Consider the following 18,377-nt stretch of genomic DNA (forward strand, 5'->3'; position numbering starts at 1 on the left):
TAATACACATATATGACTTATGTGTCTCATATGTCCCTGACACTCATTCTTTTTTCTGTTTGTAATTCAATCTGAATATTTTGTGTTACTCTCTCTTCCTGTGAGCTAATTCAATTTTCAACTCTGTCCATTCTGCTCTTAACCCCACTGATAAGCTCTTAATTTCATTAACTATAATTTGGGGTAACTTTTAATTTGAGAATTTCCATTTGATTCATTTTTAAAGACTCCAGTTCTTTGATGAAGTTCTTTACCTGATGTCCTCTAATGTCTTGATCATATTAATCATAGTTTTGCTAAAGTTTATGTCTGATAATTCCCAGTACCTAGATCTTCTGTGGGTCAGTTTTTTTCTTGATTTGGCCATATCACCTGGTATTCCCAGTAATTTTTGTTTGATTGCCAGACATTAAGTGTTTTAAAATGTACAGATAATTTGAGGGTTTAGATGATGCTATTTTCCTTCAGTGATTACTTCTGCATCTGTTTCTGCCAAGCTGTTGCCATGGACTGATAAGATTGAAATTAGGCTCCAGTTTCTGTGAGGACTAAATGATTTGTGATTCACTCATGTTCCTAGTGTATAACCATTTGAGGGGTTCCCTTGGGGTTTTTCACCATGACCCCTTTCTAGGTAATCCCCGAACTTCAATTTTCCTCCTTCCTACCTCTTGAGATAAGTTTGCTCAGCATCTTAACCTGTCATTTGTCTCTCTGTCTTTTCAGTTTCTGAACCTGTAAGTCATTAGTTGTGAATTGGCAAATGTCCAAAGGAAAAAGAAATAGTGCCAGGTTTAGGGTTAATCTTTCTTCCTTTTCTTCTCTCTAGAATTCAGCTCTTTGAGTCCCCGCTGCCCTGGTTACTCCCTAATGCCTCTAAAAGATGAAACTTTAAAGATAATTTTCCCATCTTTTGTAGTTGACTTCAGTGGATTGGTTTATAATCAGATATTCTGCCCCTACCGAAAGCAGCAATCTTGATGGAGGTTCTTGCTATGTTATAGTAATTGAAGGATTCAGTATTAGTCTATTCCTTCTTTCAACAAGCACTCATTAAGAATCTAGTATATGTCAGGCACCATGCTAGATGCCAATAATACAATAATAAAAATAAACAATACCCAAAATGAAGTCTGTCAATTTCCCTGCCTTTGAGACACTCATCATGAACTGAAAGAAGCAAACCTGTCCAAAGAAAAATGATTTTAGGAACAAATAGATGTATATATAAAGGGTGAAGTGGAACACATCAGAGGGAATGCTGTTGGGCAGGAAGAGAAGTGTCATGGAAGACTTCAAGAAAGAGATAACACTTGAATTGGATCTTGAAATGTGAACATAGCAAGAAAAGCAGAAAGCATGAAGACACAAAAATTATGCAGTATCAGAAAATAATTTTAATTTGGTGAAACTGAAATCTAGATTTTTATGGGAAATGGTAAGAGTGATCATGAGGAGCTAGACTAGTGGTCCCATTATGACCAGAACTTTATGCCATGCTCATGAGTCAGAGCATGATTTTGTGGTGGTGAGGAATAATTAAATAGCCCCTTTCCCTCTATGATAAAAAAGAAAGCAATGGGAGGAAACCCAGGTCTAATGAGATTGAAGTCATAGGACCTGTTGTGGTCGTTGAGAGACTCTAATCTTGGTGGTCTCCATTTTTCAATGAAAAAGAAGACTAAGACATTGACAAATAGTAACAGAAAGAGGTGAGGTAACAGAGAAATTTTAAAAGAATAGTAAATATTTGGAATAATCCCTATAGTGTATAGAAGGAGAACATATTATATATAAATGGATTGCTGACCTGCAAAGGTTAGTTATAGTCATCCCAGCCCTCTGTCATCCTCCTGATTTTACATAAGCCATTGTTCCCCAGCCTGTTTTTTGAGTTGGCACTTAGGGAATTGAAATACAGCAGAGAAGCTACCTCTCTCCTCAGTATGGTTAGTTAGAATGTAATGGTCAGAGTTTTAGGCTCTAAAGTCAGGCAGACCTAGTTTCAAACCTTCTGGTTTTGTACTAAAATCACATACTATATATATATGTCATAGACATACTTCCTGTCTTTCTGAATCCCGATGTCCATGTTGTACAAAATAAATATAGTAAAAATTATTTTGTAGAATCATCATGGTGGTTGAATGATTATTATCTGGCAAAACTTCCAGTACAGTACCTGTCACATAACTGGTTCAATAAATTATAGCTATTGCAGTTTTAAATTATTGTTCACATGATATTTTTCTCTATTCTCTTTAAAGGGCATTCTCTTCTCCTCAGTAGAATGTATAAAATCCACACAGGACCTCATAAAGCTCTATCTGCACGAATCAAATCGGGTTTATCGGGATAAGATGGTAGAAGAAAAGGACTTTGATCTTTTCGATAAAATCCAGACAGAAGTGGTCAAGAAAATTTTTGATGTGAGTATTGCCCTGCAAAATAATTTTACATTTGAAAAATAATAATTATGCAGATAATCAACCAAATGATAATATCCAGCTCATAAATTGGAGGCAAAATCAGAGATTAGATAGAGAAAGAAATCTGTCATTGTTTTGCTGAGGTGAAAAATGCTAGGACAACAAAATGCACAAATAAATCCTAGAATGTCAGTTTTGAAAAGGTCTGTGGGGATCATCTGATCCAATGCTTGCATCTTATACTGATTCCTCTCAATAGCATTTTCTGGATTGGTATTCCCAGTGGATGCTCCAACGTCCTTGAAAATGGCCAGTTTCATCTTTGCCAAGGGAGCCATCTTTGCCAAGGGAGCCACTGATGACCAGAAATTTGGAACAATTTTGAAATTTGGAACCTTTATGATAACTTTAAAGGCTGGAATGTGTTTCTAATAATGATCTAAAATTTATTTCCCTGTCCACTAATTGTAGGTCTACATGAAAAACTTTTCTAATATTTTAAGATCATTTGTCTTGTCCTTCCTGGATCTTCTCTCCCCCAGACCAAACAGCCTGTGTTCTTTTAAGCCACTTCTGACATGGCTTCTGACATGGAGAAATTTGCCATCATCTTGATTAATTTTCCATGAGGTCCCCCTCCAAAATCATGGTGTCTGACTTTCATCACACAACACAACTGCTCTGATCTAGAGCAAAATCATCATTCCCTCTGATTAACTATAATTTTGTTACTGTTTCCCAAAATTATTCTCCTAACTAGTTGTACTACAATATACTCTTTGGAAAGAAGATCTCCATGATAAATTGAGAAATACTTCGTATTCTATCCCTCTTAGAAATTTACAATGCTTTCAGTACATTAAAGCCCTAAAATTCTTGAATAATCCTGATTCATTTATCATTTCCCAAATGTATGAGACCCTGAAACTCTTTTCCCTTCATAAAACCTATTAATAGTTTGCAGAATGACTACTCCATAGACTTTGTCTTGGGAAGCATACATTAACACAGCCCAAGATCATATTACACTTCTAGTCTCAAAATTATCCCACAACTCACCCTGAGCCTTCTAAATGTTGACCACATCTCCATATTTTCCACATATACTTCTTGTCCTCTCTTGAACTTAGAAATAATCAAAACTTGTATTTAAATGTACCATGTCCCAAAGCTCACCTGGTTAAGTCTAGCACCAGATTTTTCCCTGATACCATCCTGGGTCTACCTCTGAAGATATAGTCCATCCCAACCTACATGATAGGACATCATTTTTTCTTAAAGATTTATTTATTTCAGGGACAGAAAGAGTGTGTGCACACAAGCAAGAGCAGTGGAGGGAGAGAGAGAGAGAGAGAGAGAGAGAATATCTCAAGCAGACTCTGCACTGAGCCCAGAGCCCTATGTGGGACTCGATCTCAGGACCTTGAGATCATGACCTGAACCTAAACCAAGAGCCAGATGCCCAACCAGCTGTTCCACCCAGCCGCCCTTTAGACAGCTTGTGAAGTAACTTCTCTCTGTTGGCTCCTTACTAGTACAAACACCCTGAAATTCCCCCACTTATAATTTTGCTATGCCCCAATATTCAGTACTCACATCTCAGATGCCCCTCTGAGCATCGTAGGATTTGCCAAATCGTGTATTCATTGTTCCCTCTGCAAGCGAGCTTTGACTATCTTCTTCCATTGCTCTGAGCTAGCCCTTTCGAGTATCAACATTCAGCCTTTGAGACAGAGGTTCCTATGTGGGTCTGTATCCTAAGAACACATTCTTTTGATCATAGACCTGGATATAATTAATACTGCCATTGGCTTTCCCCACTAACATTTGAAATACCAGCTGGAGATACTTTTGGCTGCATCAAATCTTGTCAGCGGTATTAAAGAAAAGTTGCCAAGTTTCCACCAAGGAAGTGATACAGTCCTGTTTCTACCAATAAAATCTTAAGGTTCTCTCAGAAGTGGCCCTTGTGGGGCATGGTGTCACTATTAAGAAGTCTTTGAATCACCAGGCAGGTTGATTTTCTCTCTCCCTCCTGAATAGCCTGGCTCTGATCATAACATCAGAAACCCATTGTTTTGTTCATCAAAGAGTCTTTGTAAACCAGCCTTTGCAGAGTACTTGGGTCATTCCTCTGCTACATCATTCATGTAGATTGACTTCTGACAGAACCAATTCCCGGTATATTAGCCCGTTTTCAGACTGGGTAAATGGGTTCCCACGTCACTTCCCCATGTGCCTTCTCCAGCAAGCAAGAATGGCTCTCTTGCCTTGCATTAAATCCTACCCAGGTGTCTGGACGTCTACGGTTCCTGTGTAGCAAAGCCACAATAGTTGGAAGGCTTTCCATAGCCCTGACATCACCTTCAAAGTATAATAACTCTTTCATATTTAACTCTTCCCATTTCCTTCTTATAAACCAGGCAGGAGTCCTGGCTTCCCTGTAGATGAGACTCTCATCCTCTCCCCATGCACCCCCATTAGATGTGACGAATTTTATCCCTTGAGCTACAAAGCTAACCCTACAGCAGTGACTCATTCCCCGGGGTAATATCCTGCCAGTGAAGAACATGCAGCTTCCCTCTTTCCCAGGTGCCTCTTCCAGTCAGAACTTTGTAAGAAAAGAGTGGCAGGTGGAGAGAGTTGCTCGTACTTGTATAAATTCCTACTTAGGTACTAGAAAGCATGTTCTATCTTGGACTTACTTCCCCTACCACCTTTCTTCCTTTTGAAAGCTCTAGGATTTGAGTTTTGATAAGTAAGTAGTTCCTCTCTAAATTAAGAAAATGATTAGTTGCCTCTCTGATACTTGCAGGGTACCTTGGTGGTAAAGAGACACAGACCCGCTGTCTTTTAATTGAGTCATACTAGGTTTTTATTAAATATAGTAAGGTCTGCCTTGTGGGCAAGAATTAACACGCCGTCAGCTCATATCTTTATGAAAACTTCCTGCATCGGGGGCTTTCCTGTGAACATTTCCAGATTATCAGGATCCTTGTAGAGAAACCGATCACCTAAGGATGGCTCATGTGCATTTTTGTAGAAACCGAGTTCTCTGGGCTGAGCCTGTGAAGTTGGGGCTTGCAGCCTCCAGTGTGCTGTCTCTCAGGAAAGAGGAAAGGTTTTATGCTGCTGCCTTGGAGTGGGAAGCAAGACCTGTTGGGAATAGATGTGGGAGAGATAAGCACAGTGGGGCATGGACCCCTTCACCCAGCAGTGGTGAAAGATTGCTTAGGGAATTCTAGCCACGTGTCCCCACCCACTCCTCTGCCCAGACATGGGCTCTTACTGGGCCTATGGGAAGTGTACCTCCACCTTCCATATCCTGTCCTCAGCCCACAGGGAGTAATAAACACCACCCGTGACTTCACGGAGCTGGCAAATGAATGTTAAATGTCTCTTTTATAAGAGCTGCTCAGGAGAAAGGAAGTAGGGGAAGCAGCACAGATACTTAATTTGCAGGAAGTGTCCAGAGAGAAAAAGCAAATGAGCGGTCTTCACCCTATGGAACCAGAATTGAGTCAGTAAAGGGGGTCCTTATGCCTGTGTTCCACCACCAGGATATCGATGAGACTGTGGAACAGACCCGAGGCCTGAACATGTATTGCCATTTTGCCAATGGTATCGGTGAGCCCAAGTACATGCCTGTACAATCATGGGAACTTCTGACCCAGACTCTAGCAGAAGCCCTGGAGAACCACAATGAAGTCAACACAGTGATGGACCTGGTTCTCTTTGAGGACGCCATGCGCCATGTGTAAGTGTGCTTCTGTTCCTGCCTTTCCTCGGTTGTCTCTTCTTCCCAACACTGGACGTCCCATTTAGGCATTTGAGGACACCTTGATCAAACCAGGAAAACAGTCATGCTTCTGCCATGGGGGTCGAGATGGCGGCCAGTAGAGCAGCCATGGTAGCATCTGCCATTGGCCCTAGGGGAAGGCAGGGTACTGAACGCACACAGCACTGGATCTGTTTCCTTGTCTGTCATTTGCAATCCCTAGGCATGTCCACAGTGCCACCAAGGGAAATTTTGAGATGATAAGAGACACCAGAACAGCTCAGGACCCATGTCCCTACACCATACAAGTCTGAGGACCAACTTTAAAATAATGAGATGGAAGATTTTTGTTTAAATGCTCATACATTTCAAAAATACCCTTGTGAATGTTGTGGCTTTAGTGGAATCACTGAGAGTAGTCACCAAGTCTCTCCTCTCCCACCAAATGCTGTCCCTCTACTTCTCTTTACACTCCCCCAACTGCATCACATCCCACCTTCCAAAATCTTGCCACCCTGTCCCCCGGTACCTGTGGACCTCAGCAGCAAAACCACTTCAACTTCTCTGAATGTCCACTCATTGATGATTCTGAGTAAAACCCCACTCACCCCTGGGTTGAGCAGAGCTCTTTTTTCTCCCCATTCCATGTACCCCACACCCTAGAGAGAGCTAAAAGCCCTCCTCTCCCATCTCATTCCAGTGGCCCATTGAAATCATTTCTTCCCAGTTCTTCAAAACCCCAGTTGTTCAAAAGCACAAACACCCAGACTTTCATACTTACTCCCTCGCCTTGTTACAGCCATCTGCTGACATCTAGTCCCTCCCCAACATTTGCCAAAGACCCGGGTGCTTGGGTCAACTTCCTTCCTCGACCTCATCGTTCTTCATGGCTGGCTGGCCTCTGCATAGAACCTGGTCTTTTTGCTCCTTGGCGTCCTTCGCTCCAATGGTCTTCTCTTCCATCCCCCCTCAGCCACTCACTCACATGTTCCCACCCCAGAACTTCTGTCATCAGTGATGAGCCTATCTCCACAGTCTCCATTTCCAACAGCCCACCCTCCGAACTGGGCCTCCTACCCTTCCACTCACCTGCTCTAGTTTTTGTTCCAGGGAATTCTTTCTTGACCCAGTCGTATTGAGGTATAATTGGCATCTAACATTGCATTAATTAAAGGTGTACAACATCATGGTCTGACCTACGTGTGTAACACAAAAGGATTACCACAATAAGATTAACAGTCATTCACAAGTTGCAGTTTGGTTTCCTTGTGATGAGGACTTTTAAGATCTGTTCTCTCAGCAGCTTGCAAATACAAGATATGGCATTATTGACTCTGCTCATCGTGTTACACTTCACCTCCCCAGAACTCATTTATCTTACATCTGGGATTTGTTAACCTTTTGACCATCTTCCCCTAATTTCTCATCCCCATCTCCCCCACCTCTGGCAACCACAGATCTGATCTCTTCTCTTTCTATGTGTTTGTTTATTGTGTGGCTTTGTGGTTTTTTGTTTTCTTTTTTCTTTTGGATTACACCTATAAGTTAGGTCATACAGTATTTGTCTTTCTCCGTCTCACTTCTCTCACTGCAGGGTCCTTTCATGTTGTCCCAAATAAAAATAACCCTGCTGTTCTTCAACTTCTTCAAGACATCACATCACATCAAACTCCTTTCCCCTTCTGGCTACCATGTCTTTACTGTCCTCAGCCACCATGAGCCCCATCATCCTGGTGCTAGCCCCCCTCACTTCCCTGCCATTGTGTCCATGTGACAAAACCCCATTCTAGTTAAACCTCACTGTCTTATTCTGCACCTGCCTCCAAGCATCTGATGATTGTTGCAGAAAAAATCACCCCCCTTGGGGCTTCATGTGTTTCAGAATTTCAGCCATACTTTTCACATGGGCCCTTGACCTTGCTGGAAGCCCACCTTCACTACCTCCACTAGCCTGGGCAGTTTGCTCTCTTGGTCTACCTGTGGTGATTGCATCCCACATTTTTCTCCTCTTCTCAAGCTTCTAGCATCCCTCCCCTCTCTCTGTTCCCAGTTAATGAGCACATCTCTTCCTTCACTGATGTAATGAAAGCAACCAGAAGAGAATTCTGTCATTTCCCCCACCATCAAATCTAACAGCCCACCTGCATCCCACCCACAAATTATGACTTCTCTGATATTTTAGTAAATGAACCATCCCTGTTCCTACCTAAGGCCAATCCCTCCATGCACATCCTGGATCCCACCTTTTAGCATCTTCTAAGTGACTTGATGTCTTTATGAAATTAAATTATTCTTTTTGTCTCCTGCCTCCCTCCTGCCCCTCCTCCTCCCTTGCCCCATCTTGTGCCATCATCATTAATTCAGTAATTGTTGGATCATACACACCTACTTATAAACATGTCACATTATCATTATCAACAATAATAAACTATTCCTTCACTCTTATATCTCCTTCCATCCCCTATGGCCTTTTTCTTTTCTTTTCTTTTCTTTTTTTTTTTGCTCCTGTTCACAACAAAACTCATCAAAATGATTGTCTATACTTTCTCACTTCTCATTCTCTTCTGGATCCTTTTCTTAGCAATGGAACAAAGAAGCTCTTATCCAGTCACCACAGAGCCCCCTCTTGCTAAAGTCAGTTGTCGCTGCTGGGACCTCAGCTCACATACCTTGACTTCCCTGCTGCATTTGTCATGATTAATCTGTTTGTTTATATCCATCCATCCACCCATCACCCATCCATCCATCCACCCATCCATCCACCCACTGACCCATCCATCCAACCATCCATCCATCCATCTATCCATCCACCCAACACATATCTTTGGATTAGCATACTATGAGTGCAAGGATCTTTTTTGTATTCACCACCAGATCTCCAATACCTAGGACAGTGTCTGGAACATAGCAGGTACTCAACAATCATTCTTAGCATCTCATTTAGGGTAAAGGATGGAGAGGAAAAACAGAAGGAAGGAGGATTTAGAGTGCTGGTGGAGGGTGGGGAGGGTGTTGACTGCAATTTTAAAGAGGGAGGTCAGGAAGACCTCTCTGGAAAGGGAGAACTTGGTGTGATATGTAGCAGCTACCCTGAAAATGGAACTCACCGCAGGCCTGGTGCATAGAGCTTTGCTTACATCACTTCATTTGTCACAAAAACCCTGAAGAAGTAAGGTCTGAACTTATCCCTGTATATTACACACAAGAAGGCTATAATCCAAAGATGTGGGAGAAACCACCTAGCACCATACACCCCAGAAACAGAGAGGCCAAGGCTTACACTGGCACACTGTCTCCAGTGGATTTGCTCTCCATCATCACACTCTGGTGCTTCCTCATCTGTGTTTCTGTCTCTCCCGATCCAGTGTGAGTTCCTTATGCATAGACTTGGTCTTGCTCACAGCTGAATCCCCAAAACCTTGGATGCTGTCTGCTGTGTAGTCGATGGCCAGGACCAGGGTTTTGGGACATCCATTCATAAACCTCGGGACACTTAAGCGAGCATTTTCCTCTCCACTTGAATAACTATCAGAGCCTGTGTCGCAGTCTTGGAATTGAGATAAATCTCTGTCCTTTCAGGGTAAATTTAATTTGGGAGAAGAGCAAGTGATTTGGTCAATGTGGTGCCCAACATGGGTGATCAAACTGACTCATAATGTTCTTAAGAAGAAATAAGGATGGGAAAACTAGCTTTTCTCCTGACGCTCCTTAACAAGCTGTGAAGATGGTTTCCAGTTAGCAATGGCAAAATACCTGGAATAATGAACTACTTCAAGGGAGGCAGTTCTCAAGATTAAAGTATATTTGGACGTATAATTTCATGTCCATTTGTTTAAAAATATCAATGTCCCACAACATGGTCTTTGCCCTGCCCTCCCATCCATGGGGCTCCTCGGCCCTCTGCTGTCTCTACTGGCCACAGAGAGCAGAAGCAACCCCTTGTGCCAGAAAATGGACCGCAGCCAACAGTGAGAGACACAAATAACCCAAGAGTGACAGAAGACTCATGGCCTCACCTCACTCCACACGGTGCCTGAGGCAGAGGGGTTCGGGCTTTCTCCAGGAAGGTCCTGACTTCTGAGACCCAAGGCGGGGAGCAGGGCGAGGCAGAGCAGGACAAAGGCTCTGGCGCTTCCCAGGAACCCACAGGGTTGGTGGAGGGGCCAGAGCAAGGGCATCTGGTCATGGGTGCGATGAGGCTTATTCTCATTTTGATGTGATCATCTGGTTTTTTGTTCTCACGACTTGAGCGCTTATCAGTCTCTCAGTCTGATTCCCCGATGCCTTTCCCAAGCTCTGCTGCTAATTCTTCCTGCTGCCTTTATGCTGAACCCACAGAGCACCGTGCCATGAGTTACAGACACAGGTTCTAGAGCCAGAGCCACAGCCACATTCAAACCCTGGTTTTGCCACTCATTGGCTGTTGTGTTCAGCAGAGGACACTGAACTTCCCCGAGCCTCAGTGTCCTCCTCTGGGAAGTGAGAGTAGTGAGAATGTCCACGTCTTTGGGTTATTGCTGCATGAGGCCAGTGCTTTGTGCTTAACAAGCAGTCCGTAGATGCTAGGCTTTTTCTTTGTTGTGCCCTTAATGGCACCATGGTGCTCTCCCACTGACTTTCTTCACTGTTTCAGCAGATTCTGGGTCTGCATTTCCTTAAAGCCTCACACCACGTCTTTTCCACTGCTTTTGGCATAATCTTTATCTCTTTCTGGGTTTATTGGCTCCCACAGAGGTTGTTCTGCTTCTTTTCCTTTCTCTTAGCATCACTTAATGAAAAAAATGGACTTGTCTTGTGCCCCTTCCTTTCTGTACCATATCTATTCTCTAGGGCATGTGTGCATGCATGTATGCATGTGCATGTATGCTGCCTGTGCACATGCATGTGAGTGCACATTGTGTGCATACGTGTGTGCGTGTGTGTGCGTGCATATGTGTGTGTCGGCATGCATATGTGGGTGTGTGCATGTATGCATGTGCATGCGTGCTGTCTGTGCACATGCATGTGAGTGTGCATGTGTGTGCAGACATGTGTGCATGTGTGTGCATGCACGTGTGTCTGAATGCATGTGTGTGCATGTGTGCTGTCTGTGCACATGCATGTGAGTGCACATGTGTGTGCAGACATGTGTGCGTGCATATGTGTATGTATGCATGTGCATGTGTGCAGACGTGTGCATGTGTGTGTCTGCATGCATATGTGTGCATGCATGTATGCGTGTGCGCATGTGTGTGTGCGTGTGTAGCCTTAGTAAGCCCGCTCCCTCCAGCTGTGCTGTGGAGCATCTTCAGCTTTTGTTTTTAATCTCACAGAAATTCAGTAACAGGCTTAACTTAGACTGCGCTGGTTTTCTCACCCAGGAGCCCTTCAGAATATTCATCTTCCTTTTTTTTAAACGTTGTAATTTGAATGCAGAGTCCTTTGCCCTCGTCAGAGGTTGTTAATGGATCCCCAGCTGGAGTCTAATGCTGACAGTTGCAGACTGAACCATTCTTCTCTGGAAACTTCGGGACTAACGATGCATTTCCCATCAGATGGCAAACAGCAGAGACCATGCTAAGCTGAATTCAGGCCTTCCAGAATAGTGGGGTTGGGGGCGGCCCAGAGAGCCCAGGGGGACTTCTCCAAAGAGAGGGCCTGGATGTCTTAGCAGCTCGGTTTCTCTTATCCCTGGAGTCAGGCACCCTCTAATGCAAACATGAGCCCCTCACATGATGTGGGATTGCATGCGTCCCCCAGACATGATGCTGACTGTAAGGCCTGTGTTGTGTTTCAGTTTAACCAAAATTCATCGAACACCTTCACATGTGCGAGGACTGTAGAGAAAGCAAGCTGAGTATGCACGCTCTTTTGATGCCTCAAAACTAGGATTTAATAAGGGGCCCAGAGAATTATAAATCTATCTGATACAAAAAAGAAAGAGTAGAAATACCACAAAAAAATGATAAAGGGGAAAAGTAAAATCATAAAAGAACTAAATGTAGGTCAATAAATAAGTCTTAAATACTAGGGGGAATTAATTTTCACCACAAAAACTTAGTGACTTACAATTTCTGGGTTTTAAATCCAGAAAGCTAAAATTATCTGCATATCCAAAAGCCAAGTAAAACGAAAAGGTAAAAAGTGACAAATGGGCAGTGTGTTTCAGAACATACCTAAAGGGGCCTTACAGATCTGGAACTCTTCAGTTAAGAAGTGGGCAGTTGGGGCACCTGGCTGGCTCAGTCAGAGAATCATGCAATTCTTGATCTCAGGGTTGTGAGTTCAAGCCCACATGGAATGTAGAGATTACTTTAATAAATAAAACTTAGAAAAAAAAAAAAAAAAGAAGAGGACCATGGACCTGAAAAAGGAAGCTCACAAAACAAAATGTAATAATTAATAAGAAAAATATTTAATTTCCTAGATATCAAAGGAATAAAATTTAAATCATAGTGTCAACCATTCAATTGGCAAAGATTTGAAGACATCTACGTAAGACCCAGTATCAACAAGAATGGGGGCCAGACTCTTCCCACCTGCTGGTAGGTGGGCCTTGTTGGCTTACCTGCCTTCCTGCTGGGGTTTCCCTCTCAGTAGCAAACACACTCGGCAAACACAGGGGAGAGGAGTCAATGAGGACCCACAAACATCTAGTTTGTTGACGCTGATTATGACCCAGTCACCAGTATATGCCAGAAATGTGCAGTAGCAAGAAAACTCGAGCCACAGAAGGCCCACAGGAGCCCAGTAACCTCATCCATGCTCCCGTTTCGTTGATGGGTCACGTCCCATTCATCAAAGCTCCCCCACCCCTCCATTTCCAGCCCTTCCTCCAAATTGGGCTTAGCCGCACTTCAATGGTTCCACTCCTGATGACCCTTACATAATGTGAATATGATATCTGTCATTGTGATACCCTTAATGTAAGATGGGGACACAGGACTGTAGCCTACACTGTTTAATTTCAGATGTACACTCTGTTTGGTCAGATTCCCCCTGAGCTCTTGTTCTCCATGCTTGGTCAAGTCCAAGGTCACTAGCAGCTGTGGTCTCATCCTCCTTCTATCCATTTCCCAAGTTTTCTAACATGACGCATGCTAATGAAACTCACATAATCTAACATATTCTCACCCTTCAAAAATAACATTCACCTTTGGATCAGTTCTACCCAAGAAGATGACAAATTGGTACCACCGTTCTGGGAAGCAGCTTTTCGGGATGTATCAAAAGCCATAAAAATTGTCTTACTGTTTGACTTGATGATTTGTCTTTTAGGGATCTATCCTGAGGACATGATGAGAGATAGAAATGAAAAATACTTACGTAACAGTATTTATGACTGGAAAACATTGGAAACAACGTAACTATCCCATAGTAGGCTGTTGCAGACTAGGAATTTATTCTGTGGTTCACCATTAAAAGCATGGCTTAGCGATTACTCAGTGGTGTAGAAAATTATTCACACACTATGACTAAATGGAAACGTAGCTTCAAAACGCTGTTTAATATACAATGTGAACCTGATTTTGAAATAGATAGAAATAGATAGATTTGAAATAGATAGAAACATCTTGGGTTTCAGATGCAGTAAGTGTATGTACCCATAAGTATATACCTACAAACACACATATTCTAGAAAAACGTCCAGAAGGGTGTGTAGTTAATGTCAGTGGTGTCTACTGCTATTTAGTGTAGAATTTTAATTTTTCTGTATTTCAGGCATTTTGTATAATGAGTAGCTGTTGGTTTTAAGGTGAGGAGGAAAGAAAGGGAATAGGAGTTTTTTAAAATAAAGAATGTAGGTACCTTATGTAACATTTATACATAGCGCTAAGGGGAAGGAAGAACGTGGAGGAGGGTCATGGACAGGTGGAAGAAAAGTAGCATTTGAGGAAGGGTTAGTGAGTCAGGAGGAAGAGGGTCCTCTGCAGGATGTTGTCTAAGCCCAGGACTTGGGAACCTTTCATCACTGCTGGGAGGGAATATGGGTACTGAAACAGGGAAGTAGAGCTTAAAGGGGAAGAATCCAGAAGCCAAGCAAGTGGGCGCCCTGTAGGCTGACACCAAGAATCCACAGTCATTACAAAGGCATCAATGTCCAGGGCTCCCTGTTATTCTGCTGACTTTAATTTCACTTCTTCTCTCTCTAGTGGAACAGACAGTTCTGTTCCTGCTTGTCCTTTAGCCTCCCTTGGCATTTTTTTTCCCCTACTCTTCTCCTTTTCCTGCCCCCTCCTCTTGCCTAGAAGCACAAGTAGGTGAGGCCAAGTGCTGTGGGAGATATGGCAAACTCGGGCTCAGCTGGGTGGGGAGGGGAGTCTGGGTCCCCTCCAGTCCTTTCCAGCTGCCACGAGCTCGTTCTCCACTGCCACTGGTTCACCAGAGGCTTTGGCTTAAAGCAGAAAGCAGGAGTGACCTCCATCCATTTGGGCAAGAAAGCAAGGCCTGGTTTGGGGACAATGTAACTTACATTTCCAGCACTGCTCCCTCAGACCATGGGACGGGCTCGGCACAGAGGAGAGTCTGATCCAGGCCACGTGCCTCTGCTCTTTCCCCGCAGCTGCCACATCAACCGCATCCTTGAGTCCCCCCGGGGAAATGCGCTGCTGGTGGGCGTGGGTGGGAGCGGCAAGCAGAGTCTGACGAGGCTCGCAGCGTTCATCAGCTCCATGGAAGTATTCCAGATCACGCTGCGGAGAGGGTACCAGATCCCAGACTTCAAGGTGAGATCCAGCCCCCAGCCCCCACCCCCACAATGCCCATAGCTCCCTGTCATCCCTCCTTAGCTCTGCAGTCACCTTCCTGAGAACCTCCCCGTCAGCAGCGGGCCATTCCCTTCCTCAATTCCAGGCCAGTGACCCTCATTAGACTCATTGGACTCAGGTCTGCCTTTGTAAAACCTCAGCTGCTTCAGCTCCCTCGGGATAACCTTGGCTCTCACCGGATCAGGGGCAACCCTGAGTCAAAGTGAGCACACAGCCCTCTAGCAGCTCTGGTGGACTTGGAAGGAGTTCTGACAGTCTGCCCAAGTCCTGTAAGAAATTCGCATTTTTGAAATACTGTTCCAGTGCTTACCAGGTACTAGGAACTTCAGGGACGTTTTCTGGTCCCAAACAAGCCCTTAGCAGCCATGCTGCATGATCTAGAACGTGGGGAAAAGCATTTATACAACTGAAAGAGGTCACTTTGCCCTTCCCTGCTGTGCCTGGTTACAACAGAGGCAGGGTCGGGAGCCCTGACATCATTTCTACCAGGATGCCACACTTGCTCTCCCTGTGTGAATCCCAGCTGGCCTGGGGCCAGACCTACCCACCTGCCTTCCTAACCTCTCAGTCAGTGGTGCTCATCACTGCTCCGAAACCACAGCTCAGCTTCTCCACAGCTAGCTGGATCTAAGTCAGACACCAGGTCCACATTAGACCAATCTCCAGTGGTTCCAAAAAAGAGGAAACAAGTCAGTTCATAGAAGTAAGCATTTACAGAATGACCTAAGACGGCCGTTCTCAGCCTTGGCTATAGACTGGAATCCCCCTGAAACACCGCTAATGCCTGCATCCCACCCTCCAGAAAGTTTGGCTTAACTAGTCTGCGGAGTGGCGTGGGCATCAAGACTTTTCAGATGGTTCTGATGAGAGTTGGGAAATGTTGTCTTAACTAATTCTGTAAGTACCTAAGGTTGAGAATGGTTGATACTAAAGGAAGTTCACTAACTTTAAAGGGGAATGATATATGGGACATAAAAGAAGCTTTGGCATAAGGAAATGCATGAGGCTCTTAGAAAATGAGCTGTGAGTGGTGCGAGCAAGAAGACCAAGATCGGGGACTGACAGCTGGGCTCTGTGAGTGGGGTACAGAGCTTGAACCAAGATTGACTACGCTGGGAAAATGCAGGGCTTGGCATCCTAGCCCAAGACTTCATCCACCTGCAGTTCTGAATGGATATAATTTCCTACCAGATGATTGTGTGTGTGTGTGTGTGTGTGTGTGTGTGTGTATGCAAGTGTGTTCCCTAGTATATTTTATTCCAACACAGAGCTTTTGCTGGAACAAGTCATGAGAACACAAAACACTGCTAGCATAAGATACATTTATTACTGGGATTGTTGGCCCCAAATACATGACTCTTCTGTCAAGACCAAGAGCAATTGCTTGCCTTTGGGTCTGGTCATTCACTTGTATGATGATATAAGTAACACAGATGAGCAGGGACTATCTCTGTCCCTTTGGAAAGCTGTGCTGTTACCCCTCGGCACAAAGGAAGAGCTCCGGAAGTGAATACAGGAGCCACAGTGATTGCATGAATTAAAGATCGTCACTGTTCAAGTTGACTCATCCACCTCTACTGGGATTGAGGCCTGGGAATGAGGCCTATTTCCCACTGCTATTTCACTTTCTTTCCCGTTAAGGTAGATAAGGAAATGGTCCCATTCCTAAAGAGCTGATTGGGGATCTTTCAATAAGGCCGTCTTCCCAAAGATCTCTAATGTTGATCGTTTCCACAGATGGACTTGGCTGGCTTGTGCCTGAAAGCCGGAGTGAAGAATCTCAGTGTGGTGTTTCTCATGACCGACGCCCAAGTGGCTGATGAGAAGTTCCTGGTGCTCATCAATGACCTCTTGGCTTCTGGTAAGAAACTCTGCTCATGAATGTATATTCCCCCTGGAATCAGTCATCCCAAGGTGCTCCCAGGTCCAGAGAGCTAGGTCATAGAAATGAGGGAGAAAACTGAGAGAGTAGAGGACTGATTCAGGAAGATACTTCTAGGGTTAGCGCCGTGCCTCATCCTGGCTCCTTTCATTAGAAAACAGACAGTAATCTTGGGGCTCTCTGGCTGGAAATGGATCTGGGTATTGGAAGAAGAGCATGTCTAGGGTCCGGTGATCTGCCGAGCCCAGAGAGAAGGGGCTCTTCCCTCCCCATATCCAAGACAGAAACGAGAATGTTCGCAGTATTTCAGGTAGATTAGACATTGGCAAGGAGAGACACGGAGAAGTTGCACACACGAAACTTACACAGCAGGACAAGATTAGGCTGCTAATTTAAGGAAGGGTTCAGAACCTGGTGCACGCAAAGGAGAAACAACAAGAAATGCAGAATCTCTCTCACGTGGTTTTCCTTGGCTTCCAAAATACTTGACCGAGGATGTCAACCGTCCCGTGACACTGTCCGTGCAAGACAGGACTTTGTCAGAAAGTTCAGTTGTGATACTTTACAATTCTTATTTATTTAGGAATTCAGAAATTATGTCAGCCATTCTGGGTAAAAAAAAAAATTCTATGTGCACGCACGTACACATACGCACACACGTATGTACACACATAATCCAAGATATATGTGCATGTATATGCCCAAGAATATAAGACAGTAGAGTACTCAGATTATGCATTTACAGCAATGGGAAGCATATATTTTTGCATCTATATTAATTAAACATAGAATATGCTTTCCTGGCTCTTAAACCGAATTCAGCATCTGCAAAACTACCTCTTCATCCGGGTTAAGAAGGCAGTCAGTGCCCAGAAGTTCCAGAACAAAATTCCTGCCTCCAGTTTTCTGGCGTTTCAGAAAGCCCTGGTATCTGCCACCCACCCCCATTCTAAATACCATCTCGACATACTACCACCTTCCTCAACAGCATTTTACCTACGACGTTGTCTCACCTTTTACTATTTTACTGAATAATGAGAGTGGGGCCAGCGGCGCTCCAGCCCTGTACCCTAGTCTAATTTCTTAAAATTCAAAAAAGGTAAAAATGTGCTTCCAAACACTTCCAGCTTTGGAAACACCAGGAATGTTGCCAAACTCACTCTATATGTCAGCTGGTGCCGATCCAGCCAGGTCACCTTCTCCTAAAATAATGTCTGAGACACAGAAGCTGATAGACTTTCACCAATGGAAATTTTCGTTCTCAATTACGTATTTTTTTTTAATTTTTCATTTAGAAGACAACTTTTTAAAGAGTAAATGAATTTCCGAAGCCCTGCCCAGTGAGAACATAATGCGGTCAGCTTGCTCCAAGGTCGTGAAGTTTCAAGTTCACATTTCTCTTTTAAGGCTTCTATGTAAAAATACGTTTTTACATACACCTGTTAAAATGGAGATGCAGTTACAAGTCATACTTCTCTGATATTCCTCCCTTTGTTTTTAACCACTTTGACAGGGAGAATTAGAGCATATCTTAATTCTAA

The 18,377-nt window shown here is 43.8% G+C and overlaps 1 protein-coding gene across 1 annotated transcript in view; it reads left to right on the plus strand.

The window, feature by feature from the left end:
• Window positions 1–18,377, plus strand: part of DNAH9 (dynein axonemal heavy chain 9) — a 334,218-nt gene that overhangs the window by 189,306 nt on the left and 126,535 nt on the right. The window contains exons 42-45 of the mRNA XM_044249120.1: window positions 2,268–2,429; window positions 5,990–6,186; window positions 14,750–14,912; window positions 16,692–16,815. Coding sequence (XP_044105055.1) covers window positions 2,268–2,429; window positions 5,990–6,186; window positions 14,750–14,912; window positions 16,692–16,815 — 646 coding nt within the window. The remainder of the gene's footprint in view (window positions 1–2,267; window positions 2,430–5,989; window positions 6,187–14,749; window positions 14,913–16,691; window positions 16,816–18,377) is intronic.

Source organism: Neovison vison, chromosome 5 (genome assembly GCF_020171115.1).
Source record: "Neovison vison isolate M4711 chromosome 5, ASM_NN_V1, whole genome shotgun sequence".
NCBI lineage: Eukaryota > Metazoa > Chordata > Mammalia > Carnivora > Mustelidae > Neogale > Neogale vison.